The sequence below is a fragment of the Bos grunniens genome, chromosome 5 (assembly GCF_055505025.1).
Source record: "Bos grunniens cultivar Pamir isolate PY7600 chromosome 5, Bosgru_T2T1.0, whole genome shotgun sequence".
NCBI classification, from domain to species: Eukaryota; Metazoa; Chordata; class Mammalia; order Artiodactyla; family Bovidae; genus Bos; species Bos grunniens.
The window spans coordinates 104,184,735-104,207,277 of NC_141169.1; the positions used below are offsets into that span (position 1 = coordinate 104,184,735).

General features: G+C 40.5%; 1 protein-coding gene and 1 long non-coding RNA gene across 2 annotated transcripts in view; one reads left to right on the forward strand and one right to left on the reverse strand.

Annotated features, from left to right (window-relative positions):
- Positions 1 to 22,543, reverse strand: part of LOC147372847 (antigen WC1.1) — a 64,812-nt gene that overhangs the window by 6,256 nt on the left and 36,013 nt on the right. The window contains exons 9-13 of the mRNA XM_086402116.1: positions 17,575 to 17,883; positions 17,164 to 17,481; positions 8,098 to 8,190; positions 7,707 to 8,021; positions 6,309 to 6,623 (exon numbers count right to left, since the gene is read on the reverse strand). Of these exons, the coding sequence (XP_086258242.1) occupies positions 6,309 to 6,623; positions 7,707 to 8,021; positions 8,098 to 8,190; positions 17,164 to 17,481; positions 17,575 to 17,883 (1,350 nt within the window). The remainder of the gene's footprint in view (positions 1 to 6,308; positions 6,624 to 7,706; positions 8,022 to 8,097; positions 8,191 to 17,163; positions 17,482 to 17,574; positions 17,884 to 22,543) is intronic.
- On the forward strand, positions 6,831 to 8,411 carry LOC147372848 (uncharacterized). Its single transcript, XR_015164325.1, has 2 exons — positions 6,831 to 7,016; positions 7,406 to 8,411. It is a non-coding gene; the product is annotated as an uncharacterized LOC147372848 (long non-coding RNA).

The following is a 22,543-nucleotide window of genomic DNA, read 5'->3' on the forward strand; positions in this document are numbered from 1 at the left end:
AAACACAGAGTCATTATCTCCTGGGCTGAAACATTCACTGCATCTGATCACCAGCTGAAATGACTTTAAATATTTACTTGTTTATCAGTCTTCACACCCCACAGCAAATATAAACACAGACATCTACGAGTGTACACACACCCCTCTGAATGAAAGTTCCATTAGAAGAAGGACCTTGTACATCTTATATGTGCCATGTTTCTGCTATTAGGACAGTGCCTGCTCATTGTATGCACTCATTCAACAAATATCTATGGAAAGCCATTTCGAAATACCTAGAGAGGGGCTTGATAAATATTTATTATATGAATGAATAGACAAATAAAATTCAGTGAAATAAAATTTCTTTTTTTTAAATTCATACTAATCAGTGAAATAGTAAACTAAATATAAATTAATGGTAACAGTCTATGATAATAGTTCATATTAAAAATAATCAGTCCAGAAGCACAGAGTCAATTTATATTCAAAATCTCATATACATAATTTTAATGGAAAATTATTAGATAGATTATAAACTACTCTTACCTATTATTCAGTGTGACAAGTGGGCAAGTGAAGACTACTGTTGTAAAAGGAAACTCTCTTTTCTAAATTTATTTTTAATTGGAAGATAATTGCTCCACAATGTAGTGTTGGTTATGTGTGTGTGTGTGTTAGTCACTCAGTCATGTCCAACTCTTTGTGACCCTGTGGACTGCAGCCCACCAGGCTCCTCTGTCCGTAGGATTTTCCAGACAAACATGCTGGAGTGGATTGCTATTCACTTCTCCACTGGATCTTCCCTACCCAGGGATCAAACCCAGGTCTCCTGCACTGCAGGCAGTTTCTTTGCTGTCTGAGCCACCAGAAAAGCCCATAGTGTTGGTTAGGAATCTCTTAAAAAGGAAGTATACAGGAAAGACTTAGTAGAATTCTGAGAAGATATATGGACACATATATGTACACACTGAGTAAGCCAGAAATGCTTGCAATAGTTAAAAAAAGCCTATTGATATATCTGTGGCGGATTCATGTTGATGTATGGCAAAACCAATACAATATTGTAAAGTAATTAACCTCCAATTAAAATAAATAAATTTATATTTAAAAAAATAAAAATAAAAATCTATTATAATCTTGAAAAAAAACTACAGGGGAAAAGTGATGGTACAGGGGAAAAGTGATGGGGGAATGGAAAAAGAAAAAGCCTACTGAGAAAAATTTGTATTGAGAAGATGCAGAAATAATAAACAAAAGACTGAAAATATATACAAAAGAATTGAAGCTGAGAGAAATAAATATAAATTCAATAAAACAGAAGGGTAAATAGTACCTGTCATAAAGTATCAATATTTATATATTCTTTCCAGATCATCCTTTCAAAACTCCTACCCACTCTATGCAGAGAACCTCTGAGAAAATGATGGCAGGACCTCTGTGAGCGGGTTGCTCATTTTCATGGTCAAAGACTTTACCACCTCTCAATTCACAAGGTTTAACTGTAGGGAAAATATCATCAATAAAAGGTCTCATAGTTTAATGCCTCTTTGGCTTTCAAATGAAAAAGACAAAGAGATGAGCAAAGAGAGGCAAGGAAGGGAGTGAGCCTCTGCTTTTAAAGTATCTGATCCCACATTCTCTTAGCTATGGGTTTTAGGCAACATCCAGCATACCCTTCAAGGTGCACCTGAATGGGGTGTGTGTGTTTGTGTATGTGGAGGGGGAGGGAAGGAGAGAGAGAAACAGAGAGAGAAATGTTGAAGGAATAAGATGCTATGGTTTGACTATTTGTTGCCCTCGCAAACATTTATTTATTTCATTCAAAATTTACTGCTGAAATCTCATCCCCAATGTAACAGTATTTAGTGGTGGAGCCTTCTCAAACTCTTCCAAAAACAGAAGAAAAGAACACTTCCAAATTCATTTTATGAATCCAACATCAGTCTGATACCAAAGCCAGATAAGGACACCATGAGAAAAGAAAATTACGGGCTAATACTCTGATAAATACAGGTGAAAAAATCGTCAACAAAATACTAGAAAACTGAATTTGAGAATACACTAAAAGAATCATACACCATGATCAAGTGATATTTGTTGCAAGGATACAAGGATAGTTTGACATTCACAAATTAATCAATGTGATATACCAAATAAACAAAATGAAGGTAAAAATCATATCCTCAAAGGATACAGAAAAAGTGTTTGACAAATTCAACATCCACTTACAGTAAAAACTCTTTTACTAAGTAGGTATAGAAGGATTGCATCTCAACATAATTAAGGCCATATGAAAAGTACACAGCTAACATCATACTTGACTGTAAAAAACCAAAAGCTTTTCCTCTGAAATTAGACACAAAACAAAAATGTCTACTCTCACCACTTTTATTCAACTTAGTTTTGGTAGTCCTATCCAGATCCATCAGGCAATAAAAAGAAACTCAAGACATCCAAATCTGAAAGGAAGAGGCAAAACTGACACTATTTTCAGATTGAAAAGTGAAAGTGTTAGTCACTCAGTCGTGTCTGACTCTTCACAACCCCAAGGACTGCAGCCTGCCAGGCTCCTCTGTCCATTGGGATTCTCCAGGCAAGAATACTGGAGTGGGTTGCCATTCCCTCCTCCAGGGGATCTTCCTGACCCAGGGACTGAACCCGGGTCTCTTGCATTGCAGACAGATTCTTTACCATCAGAGTCATGAGGAAAGAAATCCCCTTACATGATATTATATGTAGAAAACACTAAAGACTTCAGCAAAAATATGAGAACTAATACACTCAGTAAAGTTGCAGAAGAAAAATCTGTATACAAAAATCATATGCATTTCTTTACACTAACAACAAACTGCTATAAGAGAAACTGAGAAAACAATTCTATTTACATTTGCATGAAAATGAATAAAATGTCTAGGAATAAATTTAACCAAGGATGTGAAAGACATGTACACTGAAAACTATAAACACATTGATGAAAGATACTGAAGATGACTCAAATAAATGGAAAGATATTCTGTGCTCATGGATTGGAAGATCTAATATTATTAATATGCCCATACTACCCAAAGCAATCTACAGATTCACTGCAATTCTTATCAAAATTCAATGGAAATTTTCACAGATACAGAAGAAACAATCCTAAAATTTGCATGGAACCACAAAAGACGCTCAATACCAAAGCAATCTTGAGAAAGAATAACAAAGCTAGAGGTGTCATGCTTCCTGATTTTAAACTATATTACAAAGCTAAATTAATAAAAACAGTATGTCTTTGGTATAAAAATGAACACAGAGATCAATGGAATAGAATAGAGAGTCCATAAATAAACCCACATTTCTATGGTCAATTAATTTTTGACAAAGAAGCCAAGAATACACACTGGGAAAAGGACAGTTTTTTCAGTAAATGGCATTGGGAACACTGGACAGCCACATGCAAAAAATGAAACTGGACCACTATCTTACACCATTCACAAAAATTAACTCAAAATAGATTAAAGACTTGATCACAAGTCCTGAAGCCATAAAATTTCTACAAGAAAAAACAGAAAATAAAATCCTTTACACCAGTCTTTGTGATGATTTTTTGGATCTGACACCAAAAGCAAAGGGAACAAGAGTAAAAACAAGCAGTTGTGATGACATAAGGCTAAAAAGCTTCTGCCCAATTAAGGAAACCATCAACAAAGTGAAAAAGCAACCTATGGAATGGGAGAAAATATTTGCATATTATATTTCTGGTAAGGATTATTATCCAAAATACACTAGGGACTCATACAACTCAGTAGCAAAAAACAGTCTGATTTTTTTTAAATGGGCAGAGAACCTGAATAGACATTTTTTTTAAGAATACATACAACTTGCCAATAGATACATGAAAATGTGCTCAACATTATTAATCATCAGAAAATACAAATCAATTCCACAATGAGATATGACCTCATATCCTCTAGAAAGGCTTTTATCCAAAAGAAGAACTAACAGGAGTTGAGGAGAATGTGAAGACACAGGAAAGCTTTTGCACAGTTAGAGGGAATGTAAGTTGATGCAGCCCCTATGGAAACAGTACTGAGGTGCATCAAAAATTAAAAATAGAACTGCCATATGATTTAGGAATTTCACTTTGGGGTATTTATCTGAAGGAAACAAAAACACTAACTTGAAAACCCAATGTTCACTGCAGCAACATATGTTGAGTTGCTAGGTTGTGTCTGACTCTTTGCAACCCCATGGACTGCAGCATGCCAGGCTCCTCTGTCCTTCACTAACTCCCAAAGTTTGCTCAAATTCATGTCCCCTGAACTGGTGATGCTATCTAACTATCTCATCCTCTGTGGCCCCCTTCTTTTGCCTTCAATCTTTTCCAGCATCAGGGTCTGTTCCAATGAGTCAGCTCTTCTCATCAGGTGGCCAAAGTACTGGAGCTTCAGCTTCAGCATCAGTCCTTCCAATGACTATTCAGGGTTGATTTCCTTTAGGATTGATTGGTTTGATCTCCTTGCTGCCCAAAGGACTCTCAATTCAATTGTGACATCCAAGCACCACAATTCAAAAGAATCAACTCTCTTTAGCTTCTTCTATAACCTGGATCTCACGTCCAGATTTGACTACTGGAAAAAATATAGCTTTGACCATATGGACCTTTGTCAGCAAAGTGATGTCTCTGCTTTTTAATACTCTGTCTAGGTTTGTCACAGAGCAGCAAGCCTCTTTTAATCCATGGCTGTAGTCACTGTCAGCAATGATTTGGGAGTCCAAGAAAGAAAATCTGTCAGTGTTTCCACTTTCTCCCCTTTTATTTGCCATGAAGTGCTGATGATCTTAGGTTTTAGAATGTTGAGCTGTAAGCCAGCTTTTTCACTCTCCTCTTTCACCCTCAATGAGAGGCTCTTTAGTTCCTCTTCACTTTCTGCCATTAGAGTGGTATCATCTGTGTATCTGAGGTTGTTGATATTTCTCACAGCAATCTTGATTCCAGCTTGTGATTCATCCAGCCTGGCATTTCCTTTGATGTCTATGATGTTCTCTGTATATAAGTTAAATAAACAGGGTGACAATATACAGCCTTGACGAACTCTTTTCCCAATTTGGAACCAGTCGGTTGTTTCATGTCCCGTTCCAACTGCTGCTTTTTGATCTGCATACAGGTTTCTCAGGAGGCAGGTATGGTGCCCTGGTATTTTCATCTCTTTAAGAATTTTCCACAGTTCATTGTGATCCACATGGTCAAAGGTTTTATGTAGTCAATGAAGCAGATGTTTTTCTGGAATTCTCTGGCTTACTCTATGATCCAACAAATGTTGGCAGTTTGATCTCTGGTTTCTCTGCCTTTTCTAAACCCAGCTTGTACATCTTGGAAGTTCTCAGTTCACTTACTGCTGAAGCCTAGCTTGAAAGATTTTGAGCATAACCTTGCTAGTCTGTGAAATGAGCACAGTTGTGAGGTAGTTTGACCATTCGTTGACATTGCCCTTCTTTGAGATTGAAATGAAAACTGAACTTCTCCAGTCCTGTGGCCAGTGATGAATCTTCCAAATTTGCTGAAGTATTGACTGCAGCACTTTAACAGTATTACCTTTTAGTATTTTATAGCAATATATATGAGACAAACAATGTAAGTCTTCACTGATGAATGGATAAATAAAATGTAATATAGATTTATATCCACCCATAAAAAAGAAGAAAATCTTGCCAGTTTCAACGACATGGATGGACCTCAAGGGCATTATGCTAAGTAAAACAAATCAGTCAGAGAAAGAAAAATACCATATAATCTCATTATATGTGTAATATTAAAACAAAAACAAGTTCAGAGATGCTGACTAGTTGGTGGCTGCCAGAGGTGGGGGATTTGGTATGGGCAAAGGTAATAAAAGGTATAAATTTGAATTATAAAATTAATAGGTGAAGAGATATAACATACAGCATGGTGACTATAGGGAATACTGTATTGTCTATTTGAAAGATGGCAAGAAAATACATCCTAAACATTCTCATCATGTAAGAAAAATTTTTAACTATATATATGGATCTATATATATGGATTCATATATATAGATATAACTAGACTTACTGTAGTGATCATTTATCAATACACACAAACATACAAGCATTATGTTGCACACAGCAAAAAATTTAATGCTGTATCAATTACATCAATTAAAAATTTTTAATAAATCAAGTTTGCAACATGTAGATTAAATAAGCTCCATCCAAACTTCATTTTATAAACTCAACTTAAATCCATCACTTAGATTTTAAAATATCAAATCTCACTAACAACATCCTACAGGGTTGGGAAAGACACAGAAATAGACATAAGTCACCTGCACATGAGATGTAGGCTTCCTCCTTTGGAGAGCATGAACTGTATTTCCATGGGCCAGAAGGACACTGCCAGAGAGAGGTATCCATTTTCCGACACTGAATTAAATCTACCCACCGGGGTCTAGAACCTTCCCTGAGACCAACAGAGGTGTTGAGACTTCCACTGTCCCCACATCCAAGCTGTCTGCAGATCACGGACACAGTGATATCTTCCATGGGGCTGCGGCAGACACTGCCCCAGGTCCCGTTGTAGAAAACCTCCAGCCACCCAGCACACTGCTGGTCCTCGCTCACCATCCTGAGGGCCAGGAACTCTGAGATTGAAAGGGAGGAGACAGGACACAGTGAGAAACCCACTCAGAGCTCTGGGTTTTCCTCTCTCCCCAAACTTGTGAACACTCATCTCTGACCCAGCTGAGGAAGCAAATCCACTAGATGACCAGAGTCAAACCTGTCTCCTTTTTATCTGACTTTGTCCATCTGTGTCTGTCTTTCTAAATATTTCTACCACCATGATGTAGTGAATATAAACTGAGGAAGACCAACCGGGACACCTGCAGGGAGAGGGAGCTGACTCCTGCTTCCTGACAAAACATCTAAAAGAGTGTATGAAAGGGGTGTGATGTGGACAGTGTGGAGGCAGATAGACTAATGGACCTGTGACTGTTTCCTTATCTGGCAAAGGGGACTTTACAGATGTGATTAAGGTAAGGACCTTGAGATTACCCTGAAATATGATGGATTAACCACCTGAGCACAGTCTAATCCCAATCTTAGACTCACTATCCTTTAGAGTGGAATACTTTTCCTCGTTCTGGTTAGAGGGAGATGTGATTATGTATGACAGTTAGAGAGGTGGAGCATTGCTGGTCTGATGATGAACAGAAGGGGGTTATGACCAAAGGCAGGCAGGCAGTTTTTAGAAGCTTGAAAAGACAAGAAACAGATTCTTTCCCAGAGGCTGAGAGGTGATGTGACTCTACTGAAACCTTGATCCCCATCCTGTGAGATTCCTGCTGGACATCTAAGCTACAGAAGTGTAAGGAAGTAAATGTGTTGTTTTAAACCATTAACTATGTGGTAATTTTTTACAAAGGAAAAAAACTAGCACCTTGGCTTTAAGACTTCTCTACCATATGTACCAGAAGAGTGAGCCCTGATTTCAAGGAAAACTGAGAAAAGGCTATGCCAGCAAACACTACTGAGGAGAAAGGACCAGAATCTCAAATGCTGCACGAGGCAGTGAAGGCACCTCGTCTTCACGTCTGCTGGAAAGACAGGCTCCATGGGAGGAAGCCTCCTTCTCTGGTCCTTTCAGCATCTCTCCCTCAGGGTTCAGACCCCCGTCCTCTTGGGCCCTCCCCTCACCCTGCCTGTGGACAGTGTGGAGTGCTGACCTGAGCAGATGACCCCGGCGTCCTCCTTGTGTCTGCAGTCGTGCCGCCCCCAGCCCCGGGAAGGGCACCTCCACACGTGGGACTCCTTTCCTGTGCAGTTCAGGTCGTCCAGCCAGATGGGCCCTGATCCTGCCCCGAAGTGAGCAGACCCCGTGGCATTGAGGGCTTCTCCACAGCCCAGCTGCCTGCACACCACACGGGCATCGTCCAGGTCCCAGTCATCATCACAGATGGTGCCCCAGGAGCCCTGGTCAAGGATCTCCACTCTCCCGGCGCAGGGACCGCCCCCGTCCACCAGGCGGAGCTGCCTGCTGTCTGAGGAGAGAGAAATGGGACAATGGGGCGTTGACCTGGGGAATGAAAAGGGTCTTCTGTTCTGTGGGACCCTCACCTGAGCAGTAGGGAGAACTCTCCTCTGAGGCCGCAGAGCCTGCAGGTTGAGACAGGAAGTCGTTGCACTGGGGCAGCACCTGGGTGTGGTTTCCTGAAAAAAGAGCAATGATTAGAAGGTTGGGAAGGTTGAAGAACAGGAAACTCAGTTAAGCAAAATAATTTTTAGGAGGGGAGGGGACTTTGGGGGGAAATGGATACATGTATATGTATGGCTGAGTCCCTGCCTGTTCACCTGAAACTGTGACAACATTGTTAATCGGTTAAACCCAATACAAAGTAAAAAGTTCAAAATAAAATAATAATAATGACCTAGTGATGGAGCTGAGATGAAAGCTGTAACATACCAGTAAAGTTACCATAATCTTAGTGTTCCCTTTCCTTATGAACAGCCCTGGTCGTGACAATGCCACGATTCCTGTTTTAAGCCAAGCTTTGCCCTAAGAATGAGTTAAATAAGTTGCTCTATCCTTAATCTACCCCTAAATAGAAGAAGCAAAACAAAATCCTTTCTGAAGGCTTTGTACAATTTTTTATCTAAAATGTTTCTGATTTTAAAAACACATATAAAAGAGATCTCATGGAAAACAAGAGGAAAAAGAAACATTTAAAAAATTTCCCAGGGTATTTGGCTCTTAGAGTTACCTGACAGAGAGTTTATTTATTTTTATTAATTTTTATTTGAGCATAATTGCCTTACAACGTTGTGGTAGCTTCTGCTGTACAGCAAATTTAATACATTATATATACATGTAAGGGTTTCCTAGGTGATTCAGTGGTAAAAATATCTGCCTGCCAAATAGGAGACTGGGTTCCATCCCTGGTTGGGAAGATCCTCTGGAGAAAGAAATGGCAACCCACTCCAGTATTCTTGCCTGGGAAATCCTATGGACAAAGAAGTGTCGCAGGCTACAGTCCATGAGGTCACAAAAGAGTCAGACACAACTCAGCGACCAAACAACAACGAAATATATATATATACATACATATATATATATATGTATGTGTATATATATATGTATATATATCCCCTCTTTCTTGGATTTACTTCCTATTTACATCACCACAGAGCACTGAGTAGAGTTCACTGTGCTATAAAATAGGTTATTATTTATCTATCTTATGTGTTCAGTTCAGTCGCTCAGTAGTGTCCGACTGTTTGTGACCCCATGAACCGCAGCACGCCAGGCCTCCCTGTCCATCACCAACTCCCAGAGTTCACCCAAACCCATGTCCATCAAGTCAATGATGCCATCCAACCATCTCATCCTCTGTCGTCCCCTTCTCCTCCTGCCCTCAATCCTTCCCAGCATCAGTGTCTTTTCCAATGAGTCAGCTCTTCACATCAGGTGGCCAAAGTATTGGAGCTTCAGCTTCAACATCAGTCCTTCCAATGAACATTCAGGACTGATTTCCTTTAGGATGGACTGGTTGGATCTCTTTGCAGTCCAAGGGACTCTCAAGAGTCTTCTCCAACACCACAGTTCAAAAGCATCAATTCTTTGGTGCTCAGCTTTCTCTATAGTCCAACTCTCACATCCATACATGACCACTGGAAAAACCATAGCCTTGACTAGGTAGACCTTTGTTGGCAAAGTTTATGTGTGCGTGCATGCTAAGTCACTTCAGTCGTATCTGACTCTGTGATACTATGGATTGTAGCCCATCAGGCTCCATGTCTACGTGATTCTTCAGGCAATATCTATTTTATACTTAGTATCAATAGTGTAGGGCTTCTGAGTCTGATGGCTGAAGCAGTAAAGAATCTGCCTGCAATGCAAGAGACCTGTGTTTGATCCTTGGGTTGGGAAGATCCCCTGAAGGAGGGCATGGCAACCCACTCCACAATTCATTCCTGGAGAATCCCCATGAACAGAGGAGCCTGGCGGGCTACAGTCCATGGGGTTGCAAAGAGTCAGATATGACTAAGCACACAGCACAGCACATCAATAGTGTCTATATGTCATACATGTCAATCTCAATGTCCCAATTCATCCCACTCTTCATTTCCCCTCTTAGTATCCATATGATGTTCTCTATGTTGGTGTGTCTCTATTTCTGCTTTGCAGTAAGTTCATCTCTACCATTTTTCTAGATTCCACATATAAGTGATGTTATACAGTATTTGTTTTTCTCTTTATGATTTACTTCATTCTACATAACAATCCTATTTCAAATCCTAAAATATGATGCTGTGCAAGTGCTGCATGCAATATGCCAGAAAATTTGGAAAACTCAGCAGTGGCCACAGGACTGGAAAAGGGCAGTTTTCATTCCAGTCCCAAAGAAAGACAATGCCAAAGAATGCTCCAACTACCACACAATTGCACTCATCTCACTAGCAAAGTAATGCTCAAAATTATCCAAGCCAGGCTTCAACATCACATGAACCGTGAACTTCCAGATGTTCAAGCAGGTTTTAGAAAAGGCAGAGGAACCAGAGATCAAATTGCCAACATCCGCTAGATCATTGAAAAAGCAAGAGAGTTCCAGAAAAACATCTATTTCTGCTTTACTGACTATGCCATAGGCTTTGACTGTGTGCATTACAATAAACTGTGGAAAATTCTAAGAGAGATGGGAATACCAGACCACCTGACCTGCCTCTTGAGAAACCTGTATGCAGGTCAGGAAGCAACAGTTAGAACTGGACATGGAACAACAGACTGGTTCCAAACAGGAAAAGGAGTAGGTCAAGGTTGTATATTTCACCCTGCTTATTTAACTTATATGCAGAGTACATTATGAGAAATGCTGGGCTAGATGAAGCACAACCTGGAATCAAGATTTCTGGGAGAAATATCAATAACCTCAGATATGGAGATGACACCACCCTTATAGCAGAAAGTGAAGAGGAACTAAAGAGCCTCTTGGTGAAAGTGAAAGAGGAGAGTGAAAAAGTTGGCTTAAAGCTCAACATTCAGAAAACAAAGATCATGGCATCCAGTCCCATCACTTCATGGCAAATAGATGGGGAAACAGTGGAAACAGTGGCTGACTTTATTTTTTTGAGCTCCAAAATCGCTGTAGATGGTGACTGCAGTCATGAAATTAAAAGACGCTTACTCCTTGGAAGAAAAGTTATGACCAACCTAGACAACATTTTAAAAAGCAGAGATATTACTTTGCCAACAAAGGTCCTAGTAGTCAAGGCTATGGTTTTTCCAGTAATCATGTATGGATATGAGAGTTGGACTATAAAGAAAGCTGAGCACCAAAGAATTGATGCTTTTGAACTGTGGTGTTGGAGAAGACTCTTGAGAGTCCCTTGGACTGCAAGGAGATCCAACGAGTCCATCCTAAAGGAAATCAGTCCTGAATGTTCATTGGAAGGACTGATGCTGAAGCTGAAGCTCCAGTACTTTGGCCACCTGATGTGAAGAACTGACTCATTTAAAAAGACCCTGATGCTGGGAAAGATTGAAGGTGAGAGGAGAAAGGGACGACAGAGGATGAGATGGTTGGCATCACCAGCATGGCATCACCAACATGGCGTCATACAACATGAGTTTGAGTAATCTCCGGGAGTTGGTGATGGACAGGGAGCCTTCTTGTGCTACAGTCAATGGGGTCGTAAACAATCAGACATGACAAGCAACTGAACTGAACTAAACCGAACATAACAATCTCTCGGTCTATCCATGCCTCTGCAAATTTCACAACTTTATTCTTTTATGGCTGAGTAATAATCCATTTTATATATGCACAACATCTTCTCTATCCATTCCTCCTGTGAGGGACATTTAGGTTGCTTCTGTGTCCTGGCTGTTGTAAATAGTGCTGCAGTGAACATTAGGATGAATGTGTCTTTTTGAATGATGATTCTCTCCAGGTATGTGCCCAGGAGTGGGATTGCTGAGTCATATGATAATTCTATTTTCAGTTTTTTGAGGAACCTCCATACTGTTCTCCATAGTAGTTGTGCCAATTTACATAGCCATGTGTAGGAGGATTCCCTTTTCTGCACATTCTCTCCAGCATTTATTGTTTGTAGATTTAACGATAGACATTCTGACTGGTGTGAAGTAATACCTGACTGCAGTTTTGCATCTCTCTAGTAATTAGTGATATTGAACATCTTTTCATGTATTTGTTAGCCATCTGTATGTCTGGAGAAACGTCTGTTTAGGTATTTTCCCCATTTTTCAATTGGGTTGTTTGGTTTGTTGATATTGAGTTGTTTGTGCATTTTGAAGATCGGTCGCTTGTTAGTTGTTTCATTTTAGTTGCAAATATTTTCTCCCATTCTGACAGTTGTCTTTTTGTTCTGTTTATGGTTTCCTTTGCTATGCAAAACCTTTTAAGTTTAATCGGGTCCTATTTCTTTATTTTTGTTTTTATTTTCTTCACTCTAGAAGGTTGGTCAAAAAAGATCTTGTTGCAATTTACGTCAAAGAATCTTCTGCCTATGTTTTCCTCTAAGAGTTTTATAGTCTGACAGAGAATTTAAATAGCCATGATTAAATTGCACAAAAAATTAACAAGATGTGTGTCTTGGCAGAGAAATGATAACAAAAACAGACGAAAATTCGACAGCTGAAAAAGTTAACAGCTGAAATTAAGAACTAGAGAATGAATCTATCAGCACATTAGATCAATATAAAGTAGAAATAGTAAAATGGAAGATGAGAGGATAAATATTCCTCTATATAGAAAAGCTGGTTACATGGTAAGTGCCTGGTTAACAATACTGTATAACAAAGTTTCCCCCCAAACTTAGCAGTTGAGGGAATTTTTTTTTAAATGTTGATCATAATTTCCTGGTCAGTAATTTGGGAAAGACTCAACTTGGCAGTTCTATCTTTGGGGTCTCTCATGTGGTTGCACTTAGATGTTATCTGGGGCTGATATCTCTAAAGATTTGATTAAACTGTGGTTATGTAAGGAAATTCCCTGAAGTTTTTTTTTGTTGTTGTTGTTTTTGGGGAGGGGGAGGGATAAAGGAGCATCCTATCTGCAACTTAATCCAGAAAGATTGTACATACTCAGGGGGAAAATGGGGCAGGAGAGGGACAAAGCAGGAGAGAGAGGGAAAGCTAGAGCAAGACAGAGAAAACTAGAGTGAGAGAGAGAGGGAGAGAAAAGAAAGAAAGAAAGAAGGATTAAAGCAAAATACTAACCTAACATTTGGGGAATCCAGATAAAGTTCAGAGAGAATTCACTCCTAGAAAACCTTCACCAAAGTAAATACTAGTAACATCAAACCCATAAAATGCCTAGGAGAAAACCTAGGTAAAGATGTGCAAAACATCGGAGAGAAATTCAAGACCAAACTGAATGAAGGGATATATTTTGCCAATGAATTGGGAGACTCAATGTTGTCAAAATAAACCATTCTCAAATTTATATACAGATTAAAGCTAACCTCAATAAAATTCCCTGATGCTTTTGTGTGTGTGAAACATGACAAGATGATTCAAAATTTATGTTGTTGTTCAGTCACTCAGTCATGTCTGACTCTTTGCAACCCCATGGACTGCAGCACGCCAGGCTTCCCTGTCCATCACCAACTCCCAGAGTTTACCCAAACTCATGTCCACTGAGTCAGTGATGCCATCCAACTATCTCATCTTCTGTTGTCCCCTTCTCCTCCTGCCTTCAATCTTTCCAAGCATCAGGGTCTTTTCTAATGAGTCAGCTCTTCACATCAGGTGGCAAAGTATTGGAGCCTCAGCTCAAAAATGTATACAAAATACAAAAACCAAGAATGACCAAGGCAGTTAGGAAGAACAGCAACAACTGGTGCACTGAGATGACCCAGAGGGATGGTACGGGGAGGGAGGAGGAAGGGGGGTTCAGGATTGGGAACACTTGTATACCTGTGGTGGATTCATGTTGATGTATGGCAAAACCAATACAATCTTGTAAAGTAATTAACCTCCAATTAAAATAAATAAATTTATATTTTAAAAATAAATAAATAAAATCCAACAATCCTAAAAAATAAATAAATAAAGTTACCCAGACTTACTATGTGTGCTTAGTCACTCAGTCATTTCCAATTCTTTGTGACCCAATGAACTACAGCCCGCCAAGCTCCTCTCTCCATGGGGACTCTCCAGGCAAGAATACTGGAGTGGGTTGCCATGCACTTCTCCAGGGGATCTTCCCAACCCAGAGATCAAACCCAGGTCTCCCGCCTTGCAGACAGATTCTTTACCATCTGAGCCACCAGGGAAGGTTCAAGATTTACTATAAAATTACAATAATTAAGAAAATGTGGTACAGGTGGAAGGATAGACAAATGATACAGTGGAACAGAAGAGATAGTCTAAAAGAAGTGTTCAGACATATGTGCCTTTGGTTTATCACAAAGGTGGCACTGAAGTAAGGAATAGTCTTTCCAGAAAAAGATTCTGAGTCAACTGGATGCCAATGTGAAAACATGACACTTGACCCTTATCCTACACAGTTATCAATCCTAGAAGCTCTGTATAATTACATGCAAAAGAAAAGTAATTACACTTCTGTGAGATACTCTCAGAGAATATTTTTGTGATTTTGGAGTAGACAAAGTTCTTTCTAGGAGGATATAAGGAGCTCTATGGACTGGAACAAGGGACTTGTTCAAAGCTGAGACAGGAGTACATCAAGCCTGTATATTGTCACCCTGATTATTTAACTTCTATGCAGAACACGTCATGCGAAATGCCGGGATGGATGAAGCACAAGCTGGAGTCAAGATTGCTGGGAGACATATGAATAACCTCAGATATGCAGATGACACCATCCTTATGGCAGAAAGTGAAGAGGAACTAAAGAGCCTCTTGATGAAGGTGAAAGAGGTGAGTGAAAATGTTGGCTTAAAGCTTAACATTCAGAAAAGGAAGATCATGGCATCTGGTCCCATCATTTCATGGCAAATAGATGGGAAAACAATGAAAACAGTGACAGACTTTAGTTTCTTGGACTCCAAAATCACTGCAAATGGTGACTGCAGCCATGAAATTAAAAGATACTTGCTCCTTGGAAGAAAAGCTATGACAAACCTAGATAGCATATTAAAAAGCAGAGACGTTACTTTGCCGACAAAGGTCCAACAAAGCTATAGTTTTTCCAGTAGTCATGTATGGATGTGAGAGTTGGACCATAAAGAAAGCTGAGCACTGAAGAATTGATGTTTGTGAACTGTGGTGTTGGAGAAGACTTTTGAGAGTCCCTTGGACTTCAAGGATATTAAACCAGTCAATCCTAAAGGAAATCAGTGCTGAATATTCATTGGAAGGACTGATGCTGAAGATGAAGCTCTAATACTTTGGCCACATGATGGGAAGAACTGACTCAATGGAAAAGACCCTGATGCGGAAAAATTCTGAAGGCAGGAGGAGAAGTAGATGACAGAGGATGACATGATTGGGTGGTATCACCAATTCAATGGATATGAGCTTGAGCAAGCTGTGGGAGATGATGAAGGACAGGGAAGGTTGATGTGCTGCAGTCCATGGGATTGCAAAGAGTCGGACATGACTGAGTGACTGAACTGAACTGACTGACTGAAGGAGCACTACATGTACAGTAAAAAAGGTGAATGAATTAACTTAAGATGAGTAACTTGGCTCATTAAAGTACACCATACCATTAAGAAAATAAAAATATAAAACAGAATTACACACAAAAAAACATAATAAATATTTATGCCAAAAGTCATTGTCATGGTAATTTGCACCACTGTATTTGTAATAGTCAAAACCTGGCAACAAACTGAAATCTCTGCCACTGGTTGAATGGATCAACGCATGCTCATGTGATCATTCAAAGGAATACTCTATAGTAATAAAATTGAATACAATGTTGCCATAAACAACATCATGAGTGGGAAATTAGACACGAAATAAAATATTCTATATGGTTATACATAAAGTTCAAAAACTGAAAAAATATTCTATGGCAGTACAAGTCGTAGGTAAGCAGTCTTCCCTGGAGAGGAGGACACAGCTCTTGGGAGGCAATAGTGATTCTGTGGTGCTGCGAATGTTCTCTTTGTGGATCTGGGTTGGGAACATGACCTAGGCATACACTTACTGTTTGTACTTTGTTCTCTATTATTATCCTTAAATAATAATGTTTCATAAAAATATTATTCATCTAAGCATTTCTTTCCCTGACATAGCACTTCTTAGCATTTCTTAGCACTTCTTTCCCCTGAAAAAATGAGTGAACAATGAGAAGGTTATGGAGCAGGACCTTACAGAGCCTTCTCAGGACAGACCCCCCTCATGTCCTGCACCTGCTTCTGTCTGTAGAAAAGCCTTAGCCAAAGAATAAATTTAATCACAGAAATGAAAATTTTTCAGAAACAAAGGAAAACAGTCAAATCGGATAAAATAATAATAGTTTAACCCTAAACAAAGTCAAGTATTTTTAGTGCCTCCTCATGGGCTATAGCTAACATTCTGAGCCATATCCTTTGAGCTGTTTTGCAGATGCTGAAATCCCAACCAGGTGGTAGAAGTAAATTACATGATGACCAGACTAGTGGGGTGCCATTTCCTTCTCCAGGGGATCTTCCCAACCCAGGGATCAAACCTGAGTCTCTTGCATTGCAAGTAGATTCTTTACCATCTGAGTCAACAGGGAAGCCCATAATCTTCTTCATCTTGCACAATTCTAAGAATTGGCCTCAAGGAAATGGGAACAGACCAACACTAGAACTGATGATTAACTGTATTTCAAAACAATAAAGGTGACACAGATCAGACCTATTTCAAGATGATTGTCAGGGCTAGCTGTACTCTTCTGCAGGTAACCTGTCCCCTACCTCCACCTGTGCACTCCTGAAATTCCCATTTAAAAAGTCTTGTCCCTGATCAGCAAGGGGGAGCTAGTTCTTTGGTACATTAGTCCTCTGTCTCCCCAGAACTGCTGGTTTCCTCAACAAAGCTATCTTTAATTTTATCCCACGCTTGTGTCTCAGTATTGGATTCTTGAGTAATGAGCAGCTGAAACCTGAGTTCAATAATTTCACTACAGAATATCTTCCTTTTTAAGCCTGTTTTCCCTTACTCTCTGCTTTGGGGAAATTTCACTCCATGAGAATCCTAAGTATAGTAGCCCTTCCCTCTCTTACCTGAGCAGATCACAGAGGCTGTGTTGCCATGGGAACAGTCAGGCCCACCCAAGGCAGTCACAGGACAACTCCACAGGAAGGACTCAGCCCCTGAGCAGTGAAATTGGGCTGTTGAGATCTGATCACCTCCTTCCATCAAGTGTGGTCCTCTGGGGGTGGAGATGGCGACTCCACAGCCGAGCTGACGACAGACAACATTGGCATTGGCCAGACTCCAGTGGGAGGCACAGAGCGCTCTCCATCGTCCAGAAATCTTCATCTCCACCTGCCCCTCACATTGAGAGGTGCCGTTTTTCATAAGCTGGACTTCTGTGTACACTGAGAGAAAAAGACAGGATTTCAGTAAAATCTGATTTCTTTTTTAGCTTGAACTGAGTATACACGGAGGTTAAGTCCTGATGTGCATCTCACCTGAACAGACAACCTGAGCAGCTCCACTGTGGAGACATGTGCCTCCTGGACAGGGCACTCTGGGGCAGGACCAGAGCTCAGGCTCCCCCCCATCACACCTGAACTCTTCAGCCCAGACCTGGCCATCGGACTCTCTGAATGGCATATGTCCCAGGACAGACACAGCCTTGCCACATCCCAGCTCTGCACAGATGACCTGGGCAGTGGGGAGTGTGAAGTTTCCATCAGACACTGGGGTCCAGGCTTCTCCAGAATGCACTTCTACTCGCCCTGAGCAGGGTCCATCTCCTCCAGCCAGATGCACAAATCCTAAGAGAAACAAAGAACAACAAACCCGGTGAGTGTTCATGAACCTGGCTTGACAATTGGAAACAACATTCACAGGCATGAGATGGAGTGAAAGCTTTTCTTCCCAACAGTGGAATAAGAGGGGATAAGAAGAGAGAATTTGACTGTCCTTGTCAAACTGCATTTTCATGAGCAAGTTTCTGAAGAGATATCCAGAAGGATTGAAGGATCAGTTTGGAATGGCTGAATCCCGAGAATATATATTGGTTAGGAATGTTAATTCCTATCTGGGGCATGGAAACTACAGTGCCCAAAGAAACCACACAGTGGTAGACATTCAAACATGTGTGCAGAGCTGAAGTGAGAGTGAAAAAGGTCCATGGGGTTCAAGAGCTTAGAGGCCTAAGAGCCAGAGAAGTTTAGAAGTTTAGAGGACCATCCTGAGATTTCTGGGGCTCAAATTCTGGCCAGTTTTCTCAGAGTCAATATTCAAGTCACTGAGGACAGGGAATTTCACACACGCTGGATCTGAGTGCAGGTATTATAATCTAATTGTGAAAGAAGTTGTCCACAGGTAAGTTTAGAAATGACAAAAGCTCAGAGAGTCATAGGAGAGGGAGGGAATTGGCCTAGCCATCTTTCTTAAAAACCTAGGATTTATCAAGACACCTGGGAGAAAGTGAGGTCTCAGTGGGATTATGCAAGACAATTGAGTTAGTTGATTACTTCATACTAGACATGAGATTCTCAGCAAATGTGAAAGAGTAATGATAATTTAATGTATTCTAACCTTATCTATATGCTAACTGCATATGCCTTTCCTATTTGGATTTCTGAGATAAGAAGCCAGCAAGCTATAAAAAAGGAGAATTAGAGGAAGAGAGCAGACAGCAACAAAGCCATATATACTTTCAGTTCAGTTTAGCTCAGTTCAGTCCCTCAGTCATGTCCGACTCTTTGTGACCCCATGAATTGCGCACGCCAGGCCTCCCTGTCCATCACCAACTCCAGGACTTCACCCAAACTCGTGTGCATCGAGTCAGTGATGCCATCCAGCCATCTCATTCTCTGTCGTCCCCTTCTCCTCCTGCCCCCATTCCCTCCCAGAATTAGGGTCTTTTCCAATGAGTCAGCTCTTCGCATGAGGTGGCCAAAGTACTGGAGTTTCAGCCTCAGCATCAGTCCTTCCAATGAACACCCGGGACTGGTCTCCTTTAGAATGGACTGGTTGGATCTCCTTGCAGTCCAAGGGACTCACAAGAGTCTTCTCCAGCACCACAGTTCAAAAGCATCAATTTTTCAGCGCTCAGCTTTCTTCACAATCCAACTCTTACATCCATACATGACCACTGGAAAAACCATAGCCTTGACTAGATGGACTTTTGTTGGCAAAGTAATATCTCTGCTTTTTAATATGCTGTCTAGGTTGGTTACTAGGTTGCTGTCTAGGAAGGTTACTTTCCTTCCAAGGAGTAAGTGTCTTTTAATATATACTTTAGATTTCTAAATTGCAAACGCCTCAATAAGAATGAAACATAAAAACATTTTGGGGAAAAAAGACTTGTTCAACAAGATTTTAACACTTTCTATCCCCTGTGCTCCTCCCATTTGCCACATAACCCTGCTACCCTTTCTGATTTCTCCCAATGCAGAAAAGAAAAAACAAGCTTAAGAGCTGCAAATACATGGAAAGGAGACTCCAAAAGGAAAGAACTTCTGTAGGGAGTGAGGTGGAGTGAGTGGCAGGTTAAATGGGGAGTGGATGGAGTATGAGAGAGAGAGACCAAAAAAAGACTGATGATAATGATTTCATCCTTCAGAGACCATATTTTAGATACAGAAAAGGTAATCCAATAGGAAAAAAACCTGCACATCATAAAGAACAACTTTTCAAATAATTTTCCTGGTTTCTGAGTGTGCTCATAATTATTTATGTACATGGTGGAATTTGTTCTGGTGAAGGACTCTGATTGCATACATTTGTGAACTTTGAAGTCCCAAAAAGAATGATGTAATATAATAAAAATCGACTATAGAGAGCAGGTGGAGAAGGCAATGGCAACCCACTCCAGTGTGCTTGCCTGGACAATCCCAGGGACAGCAGAGCCTGGTGGGCTGCTGTCTATGGGGTCGCACAGAGTCAGAGATGACTGAAGCATCTTAGCAGCAGCAGCAGCAGCATAGAGAGCAGGAGAGAACAGAAAATGCACTGCAGAAATTAAAGAATTGAAGGATTAGCTTGGCCACTCATACAAGAATGAATGATGAGACAGAGGATGATCTGCTTGCCCCTTATTGTTAATCCATTTCCATCTCCCCAGAGAGGCCTAAGTTAGGACCCCTAATCTATTCTGGCTGGGAGTTTGGTCACAGGATACACATCCTAGATAAACCATTTTTAATTAACTGTTTGTTGTTGTTGTTGTTGCTCAGCCACTCAGTCGTGTCTGACTCTTTGCTACCCCATGGACTGAAGAATGACAGGCTTCCCTGTCCTTCACTATCTCCCTGACTTTGCTCACACTCATGACCATCGAGTCGGTGATGCCATCTAACTATCTCATCTTCTGTCGTCCCCTTCTCCACCAGCCTCCAATCTTTCCCAGCATCAGGGTCTTTTCCAGTGAATCAGCTCTTCATATCAGGCGGCCAAAGTATTGGAGCTTCAGCTTCAGCATCAGTCCTTTCAGTGAATATTCAGGGTTGATTTCATTTAGGATTGAGTGGTTTGATCTCCTTACAGTGCAAGGGACTCTCAAGAGTCTTGTCCAACACCACAGTTCAAAAGCATTAGTTTTTCAGTGTTCAGCCTTCTTTATGGTCCAACTCTCACATCCATCCCTGACTATTGAAAAAACCATAGCTTTGACTAGTTGGACCTTTGTCTCAAAGTAATGTCTCTGTTTTTTAATATACTGTCTAGGTTTGTCAGCTTTTCTTCTAAGAAGCAAGCATCTTTTAATTTCATGATTGCAGTCATTGTCCACAGTGATTTTGGAGCCCAAGAAAATGAAGTCTGACACAGTTTCCATTTTTTCCCCGTCTGTTTGCCATGAAGTGATGGGACAGGATGCCATGATCTTAGTTTTCTGAATGCTGAGTTTCAAGTCAGCTTTTTCACTCTCCTCTTTCACTTTCATCAAGAGGCTCTTTAATTCCTCTTCATTTTCTACCATTTGAGGTGATGTCATTTGCATATCTGAGGTTGTTGATATTATATAAATTCCATGAGATTACAAATTTAGAAAGACAAAGAGAGAAGTATTTCTTGTGTTCTGTATTATATACCCTGATAAAAGTTACATTTTCAAATAGGTGCTGGATAATCAGTAAAGTCTTAGAACATATTAAGATAGAGACTTCTGAGATATCTTACTTCCGTTTTATTTTCTACTTGATTTTAAAATTTACATAGAAGAGTAAGTGTGTGAAAATTCCAAGAAAATTATTAAATAGAAGGCTGAATAAGAAAAGGAGTACATCAAGGCTGTATATTGTCACCCTGCTTATTTAACTTATATGCAGAGTACATCACGAAAAATGCTGGGCTGGAAGAAGCACAAGCTGGACTCAAGATTACTGGGAGAAATATCAGTAACCTCAGATATGCAGATGACACCACCCTTATGGCAGAAAGTGAAGAGGAACTAAAAAGCATCTTGATGAAAGTGAAAGAGGAGAGTGAAAAAGTTGGCTTAAAGCTCAACACTCAGAAAACGAAGATCATGGCATCTGGTCCCATCACTTCATGGGAAATAGATGGGGAAACAGTGGAAACAGTGTCAGACTTTATTTTGGGGGGCTCCAAAATCGCTGTAGATGGTGACTGCAGCCATGAAATTAAAAGATGCTTACTCCTTGGAAGGAAAGTTAGAACCAACCTAGATAGCATATTCAAAAGCAGAGACATTACTTTGCCAACAAAGGTCCATCTAGTCAAGGCTATGGTTTTTCCTACGGTCATGTATGGATGTGAGAGAAGGACTATGAAGAAAGCTGAGAGCTGAAGAATTGATGCTTTTGAACTGTGGTGTTGGAGAAGACTCTTGAGAGTCCCTTGGACTGCAGGGAGATCCAACCAGTCCATTCTGAAGGAGATCAGCCCTGGGATTTCTTTGGAAGGAATGAGGCTAAAGCTGAAGCTCCAGTACTTTGGCCACCTCATGCGAAGAGTTGACTCACTGGAAAAGACTCTGATGCTGGGAGGGATTGGGGGCAGGAGGAGAAGGGGATGACAGAGGATGAGATGGCTGGATGGCATCACCGACTCGATGGACATGAGTCTGAGTGAACTCCGGGAGTTGGTGATGGACAGGGAGGCCTGGCATGCTGCAATTCATGGGGTCACAAAGAGTCTGACACTTCTGAAAGACTGAACTGAACTGAACTGATGTGAATGAGTAAAGATATTAAATATAATAAAGATATATCCTTGTCTGGTCTCTTGCTGTGTAGACATCTTGGGTCCTTAAGCACACATAGCATCTTCCACACCACACCTGGACCTTCAGTGCTGCTCAGAGAAACTCACAGTTGCCTTCATCAGCTCCCATTGCCATTCCCCTTCCTCCCAGCTACTATAAAACCTGTTTCACTGTCTTCAAAAATTACATTTGTCCTCTTGCTCAAATAAGCCCCCAAACACAAGTCTCTTATATCACTGAAATCATCAAATATAAAC